Below are 21,372 nucleotides of genomic sequence, written 5' to 3' on the forward strand. Positions count from 1 at the left end.
TTCAGGAATTAGTCTGTAATTTTAATGGTAATGCTTATCTTAAAAGAGCAGAGAATAATGCAGTCTGATCATATCACAAAAACAAATAGATAGTTACTAGAGCAAGATATCTGGAATGAATGGATCAAACAGATAAAAAACAAATATACACAGACACAGATAAATTTTAAATGATACAATATCAAGTTGTAAGCACTTATGTACATGTAGAAGAAAGTCAACCAGTTTTTGTACCATGAATAGACAAAGAAAACACCTACACTAAAATACAGTAGGAGAAGCTTTAATTGTAGAGGTAAGTTTTTTTATACATAACTGACTCTCTCTCTGTCTGTCTCTGTGTGTGTGTGTGTGTGTGTGTGTGTGTGTGTGTGTGTGTGTATATATAGAATGTAAGTGAGATTAATCTTTGTATGGCTAAATTGGTAAATACAGTATTACATGAAAAATAAATCTAAGATCTATGTCACTATAACTGGGAGTTAAGCATGGTAACAATGTCCAAAGTCTTTATGGCACACAATAAACCTTTTAGAATTCTAGAGGACTGGGGTTAAGAGGTGTAAATAAACAAAAAGGTGGTTTCAGTTCAGTATTTACAGCAGTTAATAAAAGCAATACATCCATTTCTATGAATGCAATTCTAGCATTCATGACAAAAATTGATACAGTTCTAAGACAGATGTGAATGACTTATTGAAATTAAAGGTTGAAGATGTTGACATATCAATGCTCCTATAAGCCGTACAGTAAAATTTCAGGTCACAACCAAATGCTTTTCACAAATTGCACACCTCTGTGCAACTAATTTGCAAACAAAATGGATACAAGTATACCTAGTTTGTTCAATATTTGTTATGTACGACCATAATTACACATTTAAAAAGGTTTACCAATTCTTCTTCTTTTGAGTGTATATATTTCAAAGTAAAATAGTTTAACTAAACTTTAAGTAATCTGGAAGACTGCTGCTACACCACTGGATATATTGAAAGGTTTTTGTGTAAATGTGGTTCCCCATTAGTGCAGCAGCATGTCTGACTTATAAAGTTAAAAACAAGGTTTCGATACACACGGTGGGCAGTACACAGATAGCCCATTGTGTAGCTTTCTGCTTAGTTTCAAACAAAAAAGGCATAAGGTTTAAAAATTATAGAACAGTTACCCGGCAAATTTTAATGAAACTCTAGTACACTCCTCCTGAACAACAACAATAATTAACATTTATGTTTCTAAACCCATTAAAATACTTTTAGTGTATTCAAAATGGAAAACAATTTATGGTTTCATTTAGTTAGTGGGTTAATTCTTCCATGCTATCACAGAATGAAAATTTCAACAGACTGGAAATGATTCACCAATCCGTGCCCACAAATGAATGAGCCAATGTGAAAATACTTTTTCTTCAGAATTCTCATATACTTGTACAAATGACATACCATAAAGGTTCTGCTTGACTGTACATATGTTCAAATTTGGGGGCCTGAAATAATTGTTATGGTACCCTTTGCAGTGTCTTAATTATACAAAAAGACATTAGCATATGGTACTGGTATATGCTAAAAGAAATCAATTTAATAGTACTCCACAAATAAACCTAGATCAAAACAGTGTTTATATATTAAAGTTTTGTTGTCATATAACAGTCCAAAAAAGTACAGAACTGTCAGTAGAGCAGAGAGTTTGCATGACAGCTATATGCAATGCTGGTTGGACTCAGAAATTGCTGCAGATTTGAAATACTCCCTAAACACTGTCAAGTATATCCAAGATCGAAAGATTAAACAGACAAATTTGAAAACAGGAGAGGAAGAAGCAGAATACCTAAATTCGATACTGATGTTAAGTATCTTTGAGTATGCTACCTTCAGGACAGAAGGAAGACTGATACTGATCTCAAGCATTAGATAAATGAATGTGTCAAACGACAAAAAAGTGTCCAGGTCTACAGTATCAAGAAAACTCTATAGGAATGGGATATCTGATCATGTAGCAGTTAAAAGAGCATTTACTTAGATCTCCAAATACTGTTAAGACCAAAATTAGCTAGAAAGTACAAAAACTGGACTGATATGATTGGAAAAGGATGCTATAGCCTGATGAGTTTGAAATACCTGGTTCAAAATGTAGGTTGTACATCTAGCAGAAGAAAGGCAGAAGACAACTCAATGCACACCTGCCATGAAGCACAGGGGAGGCAGTGTTATGGTTTGAGGGTGTTTTTCTGCAGAAGCAACAGGAGATATTTGTAAAATAGATGTAATAATAAACCACCACAAGCATCATCAGATAATAATCCACCATGATATACCCAGTGGTTTACATATTATTGGCAAAAAAAAATTGTACTACCAAGAAGATAACCCCAAACACTCATCCAAATGATGCAAAGACCCCACAGAGCTCCACTCTCATCCCAGATCAGCTCAATTGTGTTTTGATAAATTAGGACTCTAATGGAGTGTATTACAGACGTGTGGAGTAAAATCCCAAGGGATGCTTTGATTAAAATATGTTATAACAATGCTTGAAAGACTGTCTGCAATTATTAAAACAAAAGGGAGACACACAAAGTATTAACTCTTTTGCTGAACTCAAACAATTCCACTGAGTTTCTGTCATACTAAATGCAAAGATTAATAGTATGTTGATGTATCCAGTGATTTATGTCTGGAATCTAATTTTTAACTTTGTACAAACATTTTGCACAGTACTGTATGTCTACAAATGGACAGATTTAAAACAAGTTTTGAATATGAATAAACAATTAAGGAGTTGTTTAAATGTTATTCAATATACTCGATGATATAGAGTAATTTAAATCTTTTTGTCTGTCACAATACAACCTCTCAAATGCATGACCTGTTGATAGCTAATATCAAATAGATAATACCATGTTGAATTGCACTGTGTGAAAGTTTATGAAATGCACAAATTGACACTGAGTGTGCATATGGATTTTATTATTGTTGCTGGCAGTGTCTTATTTTACAAGATTATTAGGAATAGGCTAATTTAAAAAAAATAGGGATCTTCAAAAATTACAGATACAAGATAAATAGTTTAAAGTGAAAATGCAACAGCAAAAAAGGCCATGGTGTTGAAATTATTTCCTCCACATTTTGTCATTAAAGTTAAAAAATAAGCAAGATTGCCAAGTAATATCTGATGAGTTTAATATTTATAAAAAAAACTTGCAGCTTTATATACATCATAACAGTAAATTTTGGTTGATCCAATTACTTTGTTACATGGGTTGTCTGCAAGACTGCATCAATTTCTTTGATACCTTGTTGCCAATATTACCTGCAGGTGGTAATAGACTAACACCAACAACACTGTGCCAGGGCTCAGGGAACATCAACAAAACTGTCTTGGTCTATTTTATGACTTGAATGAGAATTTCTATGTTACAAGAAATTACAAGAAACTGCCATGCTAGCAACATGTTTTGAATATTAAGCTACAAGGTAGGTATCTAGAGATTAAGTAAATCTTCTAGAAAACATGTCAACTTGTTAGAATTCATAATTAAGTGTAATAAGTAGTGGAATATATACAGTTTAAGAAATGTTCCTTAAAATTACATAAAAAGGTATGAATACTTAACAGAAATGCATAATGTTTTTCAAGAACTCTACCAGATATGAAAATCAGATGGAGAGAGGTAAACCCCTCATAAATCTTCCTCGTGTCATGCTATATCTTTGTGTCGAGTTTGGGTTGGATTGATCAAGAAACACGAAAACAAGCAACAGAAATGAAATGATAGATATACTATCACATTTTTTTCCACCAGCGTGAGCTTTGCTTTCTATAGTAGGTGAAACATTACCAGTGCCTTATCTTCCAATTTTATCTCCCTTTTATTGTTAATATAACTTAATATAAATCAGTTTGCTCAAAAGACATCATCTATTTACAATACAGAGTATACAATGAACCTTGTACATTATTAATTAACTACCACCATCTGAAGTAAACAATCCATATCTTTTAAAACACAAAAGAAGTAATGTTTTGACCTTCCTAGGTTAAGAATCAGCCATTTTTACTACATAAAACATGCATTATGAATTCCTTTCCTTCTCTTTTGAAAAGGACAAGTATAAAGTAGATAATGATACACAGTATTATTTTTCTATCTAATCATCTGAACTAGTTTTAAAATTACCATTTTCCTTATCTGAAAATGTATTTCCAATAGACACCTCTTTACACCAAAAGCTATCTTCCCTAATGTCTGACTTAGAGATTTGTTAACCTTTAACCAGCTCCCTCATTTCACAAAATTACTGTGAATTCCACTACTACATTATGACATTATCACGCAGAAAAAGCCCTCCACCAACAGGAGTGTGATAACTTTTCTGTGCATTAACTCACTCCTTTACACTTTTGCACTGCCAAATTTTTATTACTGACAAGGCAAGTAAGTCTAAAGTGCATCAGAAGTGAGGAGGAGAGTAAGAAGTGTGTGACAAAGCGAGTAGCTATTAGAAATAGATTTTTAGTCAAGGAAAATGCTCTGGGATAACACACACTTCTTCACACAAAAAGCTAAAATCCCACACTAATATTGTGAAGTGGCCAGTACAAAATTTAACTGGACAAGCTTCCTTCAAAAACTGCTTGAAGGAAACCTGTGGAGTAGGACAACAAATGACAGAAACTCTATAGGGGCATACCTGTGGTAAATTGCATCTCAGCTCTTCCAGTTTACTCTATTTTTTTCCTGAACAGAAGGATGAAAGATGAGAACATGCCCCATATATCCCAAGTAGGGGAGAATAAGAACATAGCCATCCAACCACTTGTGAACAAGTGATTGGATATTCAACGTGTGTTTGTGTTGCATTGTTGAGGCATGTTCAGACCATACTGAGTGCACATTTCAACTCAACTGTTATACAATTACATATCACTGGGCCAACATAAGCTATGAGAGGAGGATACAGTATTATCTGATGTGCTTCTGGTATGAAAAATGACTTGTATTACACCAACAGTACAAGTTCTCCATAGGCCACCACCCCAGTGGTTAGGTACTGGTTAAGTGGTTAAAAAAACAAAAAAGGGGAGAGATTTTTTGTAGGGACACCTGGAAAAAATGTTTGGATCCTATTTTAGCCAGAAAGTTCTTTTGAGATAATGCAATAGGTGACCATTTAACCCTATGTTCATGATACAGTCCATGGAATAGATAGAACCTGAATCAGACATATCAGATATACCATGAGGATATGTCAATTAATCTTGTGGAATATTACATCAACAGTATGCATACATTGAGCCAAGACAATTGGTACAAGTACTTTCTATTATCCATGAGAAAGTTTATGAATTAAGTATATCATAGGAGGCACCATCAGCCAGATGATGGTATCCTGTAGACAAATGATATAATCAGAGGAGTATGTATTCATTTTTCTACATACAGTGGGCAAACTGTATGATTGAGAATAAAGATAAGCAGTTATCTTAAGGAGATGAGACAGTTAGATAATGAGGAAAGTGAGTGAGAAAGGTGTGCAAGGTTGTACATACATGAGCTTGAAGGATCTCATCCAGCTGTTGTTGGAACAATCAGCAATGATGAGATGAAATGTTGAGTATCTGTGAGCAACAACAATGTATGAAGATTAGAATAAAAATAGAAATTGGCAGATTCTACTTAAAGGAAAAAGAAGATTTGTCCCTGGAAGAAAAGGAGTCCCAGAAAATATCTGTTTGAAGATGGAAACTTCAAAAATGAGAGGTATAAACTAAATAGTAATGAACAGCACAAAAACAAGGCAGATAAGTCTTTCCAGGTCTGAACAATCACACAAGATTTGAAGAAGCAAGGGAGAAAAGTAAACAGGAGCAGTCTCCTTCATGAGCAACTGAAGTTTTAGGAAAAAAGTGGTTTGTAGGAATAAGAATATAAAGATAATAGAAATACAGGATGAATGAACAGCATAAAAGATCCGAAAAGGATTAGAAGTTGCAGGTAACTAATGGTCCAAAATGGCAAGGATAAGACCATGCAGGATGACCCCAAGTCTCAGCCAATCATGGGAACAGGGCAAATGTGTATATGGATGAGAAAAAACCAAAACAAGGTGGATAATACTGTTAAGATATAGAAACAACCAAGTAGATTCTACAGTCCTCAAAAAATTGAAGTGATTTGAAAGAAGAACATCTAAAGAATATTTCTCAAGGTATCTAAATTGAAAATTAAGATTTTCCTTGTCTGAAAATATTTTATGTTGATACCGACTTCTTTGCATTATAGTTATCTTGTACCACAACCTACAAAACGTCTGTTAATGTCACAAGTCTCAAACAAAATACCTACTCCTACAAATATTAACATAAACAGAACTAGCCTATGATGTAATCACAATTAGACTATAGTTCCTGCACTAATGAAAGGGTAATATAATCTTCACACACAGTGATCTCTGAGAGCACCAGGATTTGAATAAAGAATCATTCTTTACAAGGTAAATGAAACACCAGAAATGGGGAAAGGGTGGGAGGATGTGCAGAGAAATGAGTATTTATCCATATTTTCAGAGAAAGAAAATAACTTAAAAATGCTTACAGACATTTCTGCACAACAACAAAATGGAATACTACATTGATAAGTTGGTATACGTAAAGAAATAAAAAATAAGCTGCTTTCTGAAATCATAGTGCCAATAGAGGAAAACTAATGGTGTATGTTACACTATTTGGGGAGGTGGGGGTAGCCTAGTTGAGCAATTACTCTGTGGGAAATTGCATCCTTTTTATGCAAGGAAAATCTTTTGTCTAATTAAGGTCATAGAGCAGAAAAAAGATGTGAAAAGAAACTGCATGGTGATACAGTGTTGCACAGACAAGCAGTATGAAAGACTGGTCAACTGACAAAGATATCTTATATATTTTAGTAGAGCATATATGTGTAGTGTTGCAATAAGTAAAGCAGCAGAGAAATGTTTACATGAAATATTGCATCATGAAAATGACAAAAGACTTGCTTAGCTGGCCTATCCAGTAAAAATGAACTGATTCTGTGTGTAAGAGGTGCCTTTACTACATCTTCCAGTAAATGAACCAAACCTGCTTTCTATTAATGGCCATTCCCACACTGTCTCATACTAGTGGGATTACACAGACCCAAAAAGTAACCATCAGTATCAACCTCTCCAATTGCTTGGAACTTGGAAAATAAATGTTTAGTTGTGACTCCTATACAAAAAGAGGCAGATCTGTGTATAGGAGAATGCTGAAGAGGAGTGTGGACTAAATAGCAGGTGCTACTCAGGTGTGAGGACAGTTATATCTCTATTGCTTTCTTTTTGTCCTGGTGTATGGATTATAAACAGATACACCATCTCAACAGCAGGGAATTGAGCAAGAGTTGATGTGGGTACTACTCTCTGTTGTATAGTATTCCCTGAAAAGCAATACTTATCAAAATATACATTCCTCATTGTCTCCAGTGTGTGGTCTGATGTGTCTTTTTTGAGAGGGGTAGGTAAGATTTGTTGGCACTCCTGGGAAGATTAAAAAATGGTGACTGGAAAAAGACAAAATCCAGGGGTGGAAGAAACTGCAGTGTGGAGGACAAATGACTCGAAAGATTTGGAGTAAGTTTGTAAAAACTAGAGAAAGAAAATAGTTAGGGCAAAAAAACAGGCCTCCAACAAAGCTGTATTATAACCAATCATGGGGATGTATAGACTGCCCTTGAAAGCCAAGTGAAAAAGAAAGTAAGATGACAAAGAGTCAAATAACTTGGAAAGAGATAATTGTAAACAGACCAGCATCAAAAATCACCCAACAGCAGTAATAAATTGCAAGAGGTGGATAGCTAACAAGAATGAACAAGATGAGCAATTACACAAGAAAAACTTGTCTAACTTACAAGGGGCAGCATAAAAGCCATATGAGAAGATGAAAGGGAGGGGATAACTTTGTATAAGATGAACATTGGAAGCTGACAAAAATTAGCCTCCAAGATGAAAGATAAAGATCTAGGATCACTAAGATTATGACTGAACTGGAAAAAGATGAGCAGGTAGAAGAATCTGGAAAGGGATGCCATGAATTGGAAAGAAGTGGAAGACTGGTATACAGAAAGAGGACAGCCCAATCCAAACACTAGAGCCATAAAGCCTCATTCTGGTGACTAAGAAAAAGGAAGCTTGGTGTAGAAAAGAGTCGCAAATATCAATAAGGGCACTCTCAAATTGAGAATAAATCTTCAGAAAAATAGAAGATAAAGTCACTTTGTCTAAAGAATGCAGTCTGGACAAAATAGACAATCCATCACCAAATTTGTAGTGTTCAGAATACAGAAGGCTTAAAACCAGATGTTGTTATGAGCCTAAAAGTAGAGTTTAAGAATAAGCAGATATATCAAGAGTGATTACTTCTCTGTTGAAATACATACAAAATTACAGTGGAATTGTTGAAATAGATTAAAACATGGTGTCAAGAAAGTTGAAACATAAGAATATGGTAGGTCCATTAAACTACACACATTGCAAATGCACAGATGTGGAAAGATTGCTATGTAGGAGACCAAATGCTAAAAAGGGTAAGGGATTTTAGAGCTGCATTCTACCCAGATAGAGAGGCAATTTGCAAATAGGTGGAAGTCCAGATGGCAATGTTTGAGCCACTCTAACAGCAAAAGGGAAGATGGAGGTAGAGAAAGATCACAGGATATATTGTGCTCATTTGTCAGAAGCTCATGGATATGAAGAAAGGGAATATCTCAGAAATATAAGATAAAAGTTTGAAGCCACCCAGTAAATGAGGTGGTAGACTCCCAAATGAATCAGATACCAAATGGAAATCAATCCTGATTTGAGAGGACTCACTAGCTAACTCAAATAAGTAAACTCCCCACAAAAATTAAGAGAGGTCACAGCAGACAGTACCTCCCAAAACATGGCTAAGAATTGATAAATGTCCATGTGGTGGCAGAAATACAGACCTAACAAATGCATTACCTTACGGTAACAAGCTGATCACCGAGTCCCATCATGACTGGACTCTTTATGAAAACACAAGGAATGAAACACAGGATGAGGAAATCTCCAATAGGCTTTTATAAAGAAAGGGTGTTGAGTCCTCCAAGATAAAACTAGGGAGTGTCTAATTCCAGAAAAACAAGAAGGTATTCCAATAAAGTAAATCTCAGAATAAAAAGAAGTGATCTGGACAAAAGTTTCTGAAGAATAAAATGTGGCAGTATGAAGGGCAGGATAATATAACCTTACCCATTAGTTATTTTCACATTGAAGAAAATTGAGATTAAGTATGAAAACCTGAAAATTGGAATAATAACAATGGGGAATAGTTCTATCAAATAAACAATAGAGATTCAAGAACATGCATTTTAAAACCTCATTAATTTGATTGAAGAAAAAAATTATTGTATGAAGAATAATTTTAAATCTGAAAGCTTAAACATTTGTAGTGTTTTTCTTAAATAAAAAATGAAAAATGAACAAAAGATAACATTTCGTAAATTAACCAAAACATCAAAATGATAAAGTTCAACGGTTTTGTATTTCCTAATGAAAAAAATGCATCTGAATCACTCCAGTTAAGAGAAAAGAATAAGCCTTTGGCAAACACAATGTGCTCAAGGGGAGCACTGCATGAGGAGAATGCATCACCACCTATTAGTGAATAGCTATGGTCTAATGCATCACAGACTGCTACAGTGCATATTGTTATATGTAGACGTATGTGTTTGATTTAAAAGATTTGGTATACCTACAAATTTTTTGGCAGCAGCATTAGGTAATAGCTCACAGTTCTATAGAGAAAGATGAGTAGCTTTTCTTAAAATTTATAATTTATTAATTTGGCTAATACCTCTATCTCAGACATCTTAATTAAATCAATAATATTAAATGTCTATAATATATGTTTACACACACACACCCCTAGTGAATGCATCAAGCTTCAAAACTCATTTTCAAATAAATTATGCACTTAAAGACTTTAAAAATTGACATTTTCATCACAATACAAAACAAGTATGATGAAGTTGAAGAATTACTAAACTATTTTCTAGTAAATCTTTAAACAAATGGAGGAGAAAAATGCATTATGAAAAAAAATAGTACAACCTTGACTCAAATTATAACCACACATACTTCAAAAATATGAATGTATATTCAGATATATACATAATAGTTCTCTGTATCAGACCACCAGACAGAAAAAAAAAAACTGCAGTAAAACATATTCACAAATGCCAGTGGAATGTAGGCCCAAGGACCTAAAGTCAACTGAAATATAACATCAATACTTAGTATTTCTTCACCAATGTATCAGAAACCTCCCTTGAACAAAATCAGGGATGGGTAAGGTTGAATCTGGAAAATATCTATGAATACCAGAATTAAAGGCACTTTGAATAATGCTAGGATATTTTATGACAAATAAATCTATGCTGAATATATATATTTTTTGTAAGAAAAAATTAAGAATCAGTCAATATTTATTTTTGCTTCTCCAAGATTCACTTCACTTTAGGATATATTGTGCTCTCTCCACTGTGAATAAATCTAAATGTATTGCATATTTTCATAAAAATCATACTGGAAAAACATAGGGGAATTTCTTAAATCAGATAAATAGAAAGCTTAAATTACATACTCTCTGGTAAATTTTGTTAATAGTGGACTTTATTTACAGCCCTAATTTACAAATATGCAGCCCTGCTTCTTCAAACAAGCACTATCTAGGTCAGTTTTGATCATTACTCAGTCAGAGATCAGACCACATACACTTCATTTTTAAAATAAGTATAATTTATGTTAATTCAACAGAAAGGGCTCTGAACTTTGTATTTTGTACATTTCACTACTTCTCAAACTTACATTTGCTTTACCAGTTAACTGTTTATTGCAAAAGGTCCCAGATTTTAAGAAGTCAGAGACAGTAAAAACACACCATTATCTGATATGAATCCTCAATACATTTCAATGACAGGTTCTGTTTACAGTAAATGTGAAACCCATGACTAAATGTACAAGATTTACTTTGCACACATTTAATTTGAGCATGTCACTTATCAAAGCCATAAAATAATACTTCAGTCCGACATTCTAAAAGAACATGCCATCTTCAAAGAGAATTTATAGGAAAACAATTATGATCACTTGTTTTAAGAACTTCTTTATGCAACAAAAGTAAGGACTGAATGACAAAGGTTAGATCTCTTGCGTCAAACAACATTTGGTTGAGTCTTTATTAGTATAGAGTACCAACCAAATCTTTTTGTAAATACAAAATAAACAAGTATAAATATTTCAATGTAGATCTTGATGACTTTAATAGTTTGAGATTTACCTCAGGTCTAATAGGCACAATTTGTATAAACAAAGAGTTAAACAGACTTACCTCCAAGAAACCAGGAATAGTTGAATCTGTTGGTCGATCCATAATAAGAAATCGCATATTCTTGTAGGTAATCTCTGATGGTGCTGGCCTCATTGTTTTTTGTTTCATAATGTCCATTACACAACAGAAAATAAAGAAACTAGCTGTTGCTTGGAATTAAAAATAAAAATAAAATTCAGAAGATGACTAAAATAAATCAAATCTCAGATTATCACCAGAAGTAAAAACACTAAACAGTATTAATCAAATGCTCTCAACTTTCTTAATAATCACAACCTCCCCCTTTCAGCACCACGTCTCCCTTTCTTGCTCATGTGCTGAGGCTTTAGTCCACTATTTACCCCATACAGCTACCACAAGCAGAATGGACTACTTGTACTCCAAAATCAGCACGGAAAGCTAGTTTACTTGTGTTGTGCCTGGCAATATTCTCCTCCCGCCCTCAGAAACAACTCCATCAACAAGTGATGTGTCCTCTTTCTAACCTTACAAAGAAAAGCAGGAACATACTGAGTGAATTTCTAAAATTGAAGTTGTTAAGAAACATATTACTAATTCATAGGATATTTTAAAATCAAAACCTAATTCCAGTTTAAAGAATTTAACACAGACTTCTAAACATTATATTGTTACTTTTGTAACTAATTACTCTACATCTTACTTTACAACTATCCTCTCCTTAAGTAAAAACAATTAGAATATTATCTGCTTAAAACTAAAAACTATTTTTCTAAATATTATAGCCTAATTAAAAATTTCAGTTTTTATAGCAAACAAAATCTGCAATGTATGTATAAATTTTACTGTTTTACCTTTAAATGTGTTATAATGTAAAATAACAAACAGAATTTAGTAAATGTTTTCTTTTGATCTTGATTATTTCAATTTATTCATTCACAAGATGGTTTAAGCCATCAGTTACCGATAATGACAATATATATTTGAATGAATAAATAAAACCGACCACACAAAATTTTAATTCCAAACCATCCCTTTTCATACTATTGTATTAATAAATACTTAAAAGTTAGTTGTTTCCTTACCTGAAAATGTATCTTACACACACACACCCTTATCTCTCTCTCTCTCCAGAACTAGTAAGTAGTGCTTCAGTACTGATACTGAAAGAGTTTCTCTCTCTCTCCAGAACTAGTAAGTAGTGCTTCAGTACTGATACTAAAAGAGTTTCTCTCTCTCTCCAGAACTAGTAAGTAGTGCTTCAGTACTGATACTGAAAGAGTTTCTCTCTCTCTCCAGAACTAGTAAGTAGTGCTTCAGTACTGATACTGAAAGAGTTTCTCTCTCTCCAGAACTAGTAAGTAGTGCTTCAGTACTGATACTGAAAGAGTTTCTCTCTCTCTCCAGAACTAGTAAGTAGTGCTTCAGTACTGATACTGAAAGAGTTTCTGCAGATACATCAAGCCTTATTATAAACTTGCACTGTACAAATAATGTGAACTAAACTGTTCCATGATGCAATCAATAACAGAATACATCTTTCTACCAAACGGAGGTCAATAACATTGTCCTTGTGCAGTACTTCCCTTAAGAATTTTGGGGAAATCAACACTCATTCCTGATGAAGCAATTACACATTGGAAGTGGAAAAGCAGGGTTGGTGGTTCTGTGGAGAGAGAAGTAATGTAGTGTGCAATTAACATTTTCCTTACTTGAAAATGTATTTCAGGCAGATACTTGCCATTCCACAGAACAAACAGTCAGAGTTCCATACTAAAAAACATTGTGGAGATATTGGCATCAAAAAGGAAATGGAAAAGATAAGCTTTTTGAAAACAGTGACAAAGATAAAAGTTGTAGTGGCTTCATCTAGGCTTGGCATGGCCAGGTGAAAAGGGTGGTCAACTCACAATGTTAGGGTTACAAGTTTGAATTCCCATCCTCTTCAAACATGCTCACCACTTCAGGTTTGGATGTGTTATAACATGATAGTCACTCCCATATTCATTGAAAAAAAGAGTAGCACAAGAGTTGGTGGTGATCAGTTACCTTCTCTCTAGTCTTTTATTTTAAATTAGATATGGCTAGCAAAACTAGTCTTCATTTATCTTTGCATGAAATTTAAAACAAATCAAACTAACTTCATCTAAAGATAAGACAGGATCACAAAGATACACAAACAGTAGGTAGCAAGTTCTGGATCAGTGACTAAGAATGCACTACAGAAACATCTTGATGCACAGTAGCAATAAAATTGCTCAATTTTTAGCCATCACTGGAGTGTAATAACCACTACAGAGAAGTGTCTAAGACCTTGAAATATTTCAGAAAGATGGATACAAGAATTTTTATGAAATTTTCAAAAGTGAATTAACTGAAGACACTAGCAAATTTATTTTTCTTACTAAGTATGCAAGAAAAAAACAATTTCTTAACACACTGTGGACAAGTTTCATGCAGAGCATCAAAGAAGATACATTTTATTATGTACGAGACAATTATTTTCCCGATTTTTGCTAACAATACAATAATCCAATTGCAGAGAAATAAACTGTCATTAAAAGGGCTTCAATGGTCTGAGGATACACCTACAGACATGAAAAACATTCCCAGCTCTTATTCTACTAATGGAATAGACAAGGAAGTATAACTGGAAAGATTATTGGTCAACAGATTCTCCTTTGATTAACCCAATATATTTTGCTGACAATAAACTGAAACATATTTGAATATTTCAATGATAAACAGAAAATGGATGAGCCTTCAGCTGGACTTTTCAAAATTCAACCAATACAGTATTATTTCCTCAATAAATAGGTTTTATAACAGTTAGGGGTCTGCTGATGTCACAGCGTGATGATGTGAGTGTTATTTATGGCAAGCGCATGTGGATTAAGAATGTATGAGGAAATAAACCAGTTATTTGGCTGACAGAATAGCACGCGCAAGGATGTTTTTGAGAATAAAAAGAGGATGGTCCAGGTGCCAAATTTTGCAATGAAGATATAGATCAACATTCAAATATTAAACTGAAAAGATGGTTGCAATGTCATCGGTTCCAGTCACGAGAAATTGCACAATTCTGTTAGAAAGGTAAGGCAGCTTTATATATATATTTTTTTATTATTCACACAAGTTGCTTTCAAATTTTCCATCATCCTATGTAACATTAAAAAACATACCCAAAGGAAAGAAACTAGTCCATTTTCATTGTGATTAAATACCCATATATATGAAATCCACCCAGAGCAAGTAATAATTGATCTGTGGACTTGTTACACAGGTATAATTAACTGAATTATATGGAAGTGTGATTGCTTGCATTTATAGCAGTTTCACAATAGAATTTCCATCCATCTGGCCCAAACTCACTGTTAATTTCACAACCTATTTCATATAGTAGTACACTATATATTCAAAACCCATTTCTTTTGAAAGAAAGAATGTAATTCCTGTGTTATCATAAAACATTGAACAATAAAAATACATTAGTACATCTTTTTAATTCCTACCTTAGTAGGTTGCAAATGATAAGGAATCAGATTTTCCCCATTGACAAAAGGACAGATAGCAGAGAAACACAGGCAGTAAATTGATACGTAGTTTTCATAGACAATATTTGATTAGGGACTATGAAACCCAACTGTGTTTTTTGTATCTCCCCCATGTCATTTGAAAAAACAAAACAAAAAAAACTTGATTGAAATTGCTTTGAGAAGTCAATTTATTGCCTGAATGGGTTTATCTTGATACTCAATCAATGTTCACTAATCACAATCCAAAAGCATGTCTATAAACAAAATTCCTTGTAGCTTTGCAAGTGTTGTTACTGGGCATGCTTGCCCAGTTTTTCCAGTTTGTATTTGCACATTCTCCCTGATGCATTACATCAATGATCTATAAATAGCACAAATTCACAACCCTAATAGAGCCTATCAGAACACTATACAAAACAAAGCAAGTTGTCATTGAATGGTGGCATGATTCTACTGAGAGAATATCCAAGATTCCAAACATACAACCCTGCAAAAATTGTAAAATACAGCTTACTGGCAAGAACTGTATGTAAAAGTGACACAGGTTATATATATATATATATATATATACATACAGATTTATACTGGTCAGGGGAAAGATTGGAGGAAATTAAGTTCTTGCTCATATTTGGATTGTGGCACCACGTATATCAGGACATGTATTATAACAGTGTTTCCATTGTAAACCCTTTCGTAAACCATAAAACATGTCTATGGAACAATTAGAGTGAAAAGAGGATTGATACCAAACTTGAAGGGTCAATAATGACAAAAAGATAAAATAGCTTTCTGTAAAAAAAAAAGAGAATTTTTTTCTGTTTTTATGGATAGACAAGAGAGAAGTGAGAATGGTTTCAATCACCTATGACTAATCTGTTTCTATAACAGGAAAAGAAAAACAGACTAACTGAAGAAAAAACAAACCTATATGCATTCTCCAATACAATGCTTACATGAAAGGTGTTGATTGTGCAAACTAATACCTTTACTACAGCACCACTCTCAGAAAAACAGTGAAATCCAGAAAACACACACAGCACTTTACCTGATAAATTGAAGCCTTTTTATTTAAATATACTCTTCAAAAAAAGAAATGCAAAAGGCAAAATTTGAGACAAATTGTTAACAAGTTTATTCCGAGTAGTTCTGTATGACATGTGTAAAACTTTGCACATTCACTGCTGAACATCCAAAGTCTGCAAAAGCGAAGTCCACGCTCACTAGTTGAAGTTTAATGTTACTCAACGCCAATAACGAGTATGACTCCCCGTGAGCATCAATAACTGCTTGGCATCTCCTGCCCATGAAAGCTATGAGATGACGTATCACATCCTGTGGAATGGCTGTCCACTCAGCCTGCAAGCTGAGGTAGAGTCTGCTGTTGAGGTTGTTGCCATCGCAGACGTCGGTCCAACTCGTCCCAAAGATGTTCTATGGGGTTTAAATCTGGTGATCTTGAGGGCCAGGGAAGAACACTGATGTTATGGTGTCTCAAGAAGACAGTGGTGAGTCGGGCTGTGTGAAAACGGGCATTGTCATGTTGAAAAACGTCGTTGACGTTCACCATGATGGGTTGCACATGGGGCCTAAGAATCTCGTCGATGGTTGCGTATGGTCTGATCGGAAATCCTACGCAGCCCTGGTATGGTTGAAGCAGTTGACGTCGCAGCGGTGGTCCTATCCCGAAGGTGACGTAACCGGATGTAGTGATCTTGTGTGGGCGTGGTCACACGAGGTCTGCCAGATCGTGGACGGTCACAAGTTGATCCATGTTGTTGGTGACGATTCCATAGCCTTGTGATGGTGCTTGGGTGGACATTCACAGCTCTGGCAACATCTGATCGAGATTCGCCTGCTTCCAAGCGACCAATGGCATTGTTGCGTTGTGCTTCAGTCAGTCTTGGCGTAACTGTATTGCGTGTCGGTGGCTTAACACTGAGCTATGGAAACCGAGAACCCGTCACTTTTATAGGGGATTTTGCACATGTTGCACTTGCAGAATATGCAGATCTCTCAAACAAATTTATTGGACACGAATGCGTTTTGGCGAAAAATTCAATGTTTTCCTCCGTTTTCAAAGTGCACAACTTTTATTGCCATTTTGGTCTGACAATCAGTGCCTTAACACGTGTAACACCACATACTCTGAGCTTGTAACGTTATTACATATATTTCTCTTTAAAATAAAAAAAATATCCCTTTTGCGTTTCTTTTTTTGAAGAGTATATATAAAACCCTGAATGAACAGAAGAAAATAAAACATAAGCAGTTCTTCCTATCTCTGGCAAGAGAATGTATTACTGACAAAGAGAAAGAAGGCTCAATAGAACTAGAGAACAAAAAACCAGGCCCATCATCTGAAGGTACAAGGACAGCCCCACATAAGGATCCCCCAGGAAAACTATGTAACAACATAAAGCAACATATTCCTATGTTCACCTACCAGAGCCTGCAGAGTTTGTACTACCTGTGGTAAAAAAGAAATGAAACATGATACATATGCAAGTTTTGTGCAATTCCACTCTATATAGAAAAATGTTTTACAAGCTACCACACTTTAAACATTTACTAGGTGTCTTCACACATATGCTCTGCAAGTTTCACAATAATAAATGTAGCTGAGGCTATTTTCAAACCCAAGGTTTTCATAAATGACACACAAAGGAGCTTTACATGAAACACAAGTAAACTCATGACTGTACGATATGTGTTAATGTAAAATGGCAAAAACGTAACTTATTTCTTAGACATGCCTTAAATAGAATACATTGTATCTTATCCTTTGTTTGATAAAATGAATTAGGACATAACATGTTTAAACATGACAAAGAAAGGCATTTTGGTTCACATAAATTGCTTCAGTGTTGCAATACATAAGGAGAATGCATCACCTTCTCACTGATGGAGGGGTATAGTCTGATACTGATTGTATAATAGGTTAGCACAGTTCATGTTCTTATATGTAAAGCAAGGGTTTGTGCAAAGGTGAGGTGCATAAAAAAAACAAGAACCTTTCAAGCAAGAGTTGAGAGTTACCTCTGTTTCACAAAGAGGTAACTTATTCTGAATATTAGGGTGCTGTTTAAGATATCAGAATCAAACTACAAGTACTAATTAGCAGAGTTTTTGCTAGGATTTCAGAGAAAAGGGTTCTAGACATCCTACAAATTACTTTTGAACAGAAAATAAAGAAACACCTTGAAGATTTTAAGGTTTAAACTACTTATTTATCTCTAAAATATGTACATCACTCAAGGAATATGAAAACATTGTCATATAATGGACAAGATTTTCTATTGATTTTGTGGGATAACATTTAACACTGAATTCAATTCATGTGACCAACTTTGCAACTACTACAAAAAAGGAAATAATTATCCCCCCTCCATTTTCTTTATGGAATGGATCTCATTTCATCATGTATATATAAACACTTGGAAGAGCAGTCGTCTTTTCACAACTGTCTGCAGGCCGTGAAGAGTGAAAAAGATGTGGGACATTGTGGGCTTGAGCACCCCTATCTCATTCTCTTAATTTTTAATTTAATTGTGTATATTTCTTTTGTGAGACAAGCGAATTGGAAGTTAAGACTGATAGATGACATATCCCCACCACAACATGGGTCCTATTTCTGCAGTCACCTCCAAATCCTAAAGCAGATTTTATAATCCCACATTGTAGGTTGTACCCTAGGATCTTTTTTTTTAAAAAATGCAGCATCATTTGTTTAATTTTGATGCGTTTTGTTTTGGCTTAAAAAATACAGTTATAATAAATAAATACACACACTTAAATTTTATTATTTTAATTGCACTTTGAAACATGGTTAACTTATATGTCATACTATATAAAATTGCACACCACACATAAATAGGCATTTGACTCGTAACCTGAGGGTCAGGGGTTTGAAACACCCTCACACCAAACATGCTCATCCTTTCAGCTGTAGGGACATTATAATGTGATGGTCAATCCCACTATTTGTTGGTAAAAGAGTAGCCCAAGAGTTGGCAGTGGGTGGTAATGACTAGCTGCCTTCACTGTAGTCTTTCATTGCTAAATTAGGGACGGCTAGCGCAGAGAGCCCTTGTGGAGCTTTGCACAAATTTCAAAAAACAAAAACACACATAAATAATTATCTCACATTACAGCATTGAATTATGTGATGCATAGAATGCTCAGTCCACAAGCATACGTCATATTATTAATAGTATTATTCATATTACTTTATCTAAAGTAAAATGTTTTTAATTTTAGGTATTTTATAATATTAAAGAATGATACTTATGTGGAACTTTTTGTTTTTACTGTTAACTATGCAGAAAACTTTACTTTTTTAAAAAACTTTTTAGTAAAGATGTAGCAGTGGAGTTAATTTAAGAAAACGTTTAATAAATATTTGAATGATAAAGGTTGGTTTTAGTTCATAATTTAGTATAGTAAATGACACAACCTAAATGAAACTACATAAAAACTCAATGTGATTATATTTTAAATGTACAATACAATAATACTTTATAGTATAAAACTTACTAATAATACAACTACTGGTATTTAATTAACAGTACAATATACATATCCTTCTCACAAGTATCTGACTAAATAGTGCCAGATTCTTCATGTCTCAGTAGTTAACTTGATACAATAAAGATTATTTTTAAGTGTATATACTACAATTGTACCAAAACACTCACTATTACTATTTTGTTTTCAGCAAACTATTAGTTTTTTTATTTTTTTTTCCCTATAATGTAAAACAAATTTGTCCCTTGTTTACTCTGTAACACAGAGATAGAAGTAATTTGATTCAGGTGCTTTAGATTATTCAGGATTTTGATAATATAGACATGTATGGAAAACTTGTTAGCGAACTACACTATTACCCAATTAAATGACACACAATGGCAGAATGGAAAAAAATTGGAAATGTAAAAACACATTTTTGTGATCAGCAATTATAAGCAATTTGTTAACACAAGATTTTGCAATTTCAAGCCATTTATTGAGATATAAATTATGTACATATACAGTGATTTTTCAAACAAAATACTTCGCTGTTATCTACAGTTAAATAATTTGGCCATACTCTTAATACCTGTACATTTAATATATATATCGTTCTTACCAGTATCAGTATATATCAGTGTCTAAGAGAAATATCTTAGAAATTACTCAGTTAGATAAATTAACTTAAACTTGACATTAGCAGAACAAGATTTATATTAATAACTTGATGGAACTAATCTACAGTTCTCAATTCCGAGTTTACAATAATAAAAACGCACTTTCCACACTTATAAATGACTTTCTTATTATCAAATATTTGAAACACAATCTGATACAGAAAGCAAACATTTTTAATTTTATATACATATTTAAAGAAAAAATACCACGTTAGATTACTACATAATACTAGAATTATGTAATTTTATAGTTCTACTTTTCTATCATAATGATTATATAACACTGAATAGTTTAATATTACTACGCTGTTTGTCAAATATACTTATTAATAAATTATCATGAAATGTCACTTTTTTAATTCGATCTGATGGACCTAGCTACGAATACAACTGCTATTATGCTGTTGTTAGGACTAGCAGCCATAACGTTAACCTGTTAATACTGGTAGTTGTATTAGTAACAAGCCTAGCCCATTATGAAACGTAACTGTTGATGATAGTTCACAAATGAAAACCATACTGATTCTAACGATCATGAGAATACATAAATTACAATGTACTTACTTCTACAATGATACTCATTGAAGCAAAAATGCTCTTAAAAACTACGTCACAGTCTTAAACTGTTTAAAGAGAGGCCTTATTTTTATAAGGCCTAATAAGTCGTTTTCACAAAAAATGACCTATGTAGCCAAATCGATGACGTCAGAAAGACGGAAACTGCCCCATTCGGAAGCAAGATGAATTAATAAGTTTAATGTAATAATATTATAACACACTTTGGTCTTACAAATAGTTTCTTATCTGATACGTATAAAACTGATACCCAGAGACAAAAAAGATATAAGGTAAACTAATGATATAATAATATATATCACTTAAAACTCACAAATAAATAATTTAATTGACCTTTCAAAAGCATAAGTTTGTAAATGAGATTACGATAAGAGACGAATAATAAAAGGTAACTGAGTAACACAACTTTACATTTGACATTACTACGAAGTTTTCTCTACTTATATTTATCTAAAACTTTAAGTGCTGCACAGATGTTCTTCTTGTTTTAAAGCTATGTGTTACGTCACAAATATTTCCTTTTATTGTAGTTTCCGCTTCATAAAACGCATATAATACGTACACACTCGCGATACACGTATTTAATAATATAATAACGAAGTAAATATATTTTTGTTGTTTGAATAATTTAGTGTACAGGTCTAAACTGTTTTTAAAAAACAGATAATATGTTGACATATTATTATAGATGCATATTAAGTCGCAATTAAACAAAA

General features: G+C 33.6%; 1 protein-coding gene across 3 annotated transcripts in view; it reads right to left on the reverse strand.

Moving 5' to 3' along the window:
* LOC143223551 (protein tyrosine phosphatase type IVA 2-like) overlaps positions 1-21,168 on the reverse strand; it is a 33,698-nt gene extending 12,530 nt beyond the window's left edge. Inside the window, exons 1-2 of one of the 3 annotated variants that reach the window (XM_076451651.1) lie at positions 20,990-21,168; positions 11,404-11,883 (exon numbers count right to left, since the gene is read on the reverse strand). In XM_076451651.1, the coding sequence (XP_076307766.1) occupies positions 11,404-11,520 (117 nt within the window). In that variant the 5' untranslated portion in view covers positions 11,521-11,883; positions 20,990-21,168. Of the gene's footprint in view, positions 1-11,403; positions 11,889-20,644; positions 20,811-20,989 lie in introns of those variants that run through there. The other 2 variants (XM_076451649.1, XM_076451650.1) reach the window with 2 other exon arrangements.
* Positions 21,169-21,372: the final 204 nt, after the last annotated feature.

This window comes from Tachypleus tridentatus, chromosome 8 (genome assembly GCF_004210375.1).
Source record: "Tachypleus tridentatus isolate NWPU-2018 chromosome 8, ASM421037v1, whole genome shotgun sequence".
Lineage (NCBI taxonomy): Eukaryota > Metazoa > Arthropoda > Merostomata > Xiphosura > Limulidae > Tachypleus > Tachypleus tridentatus.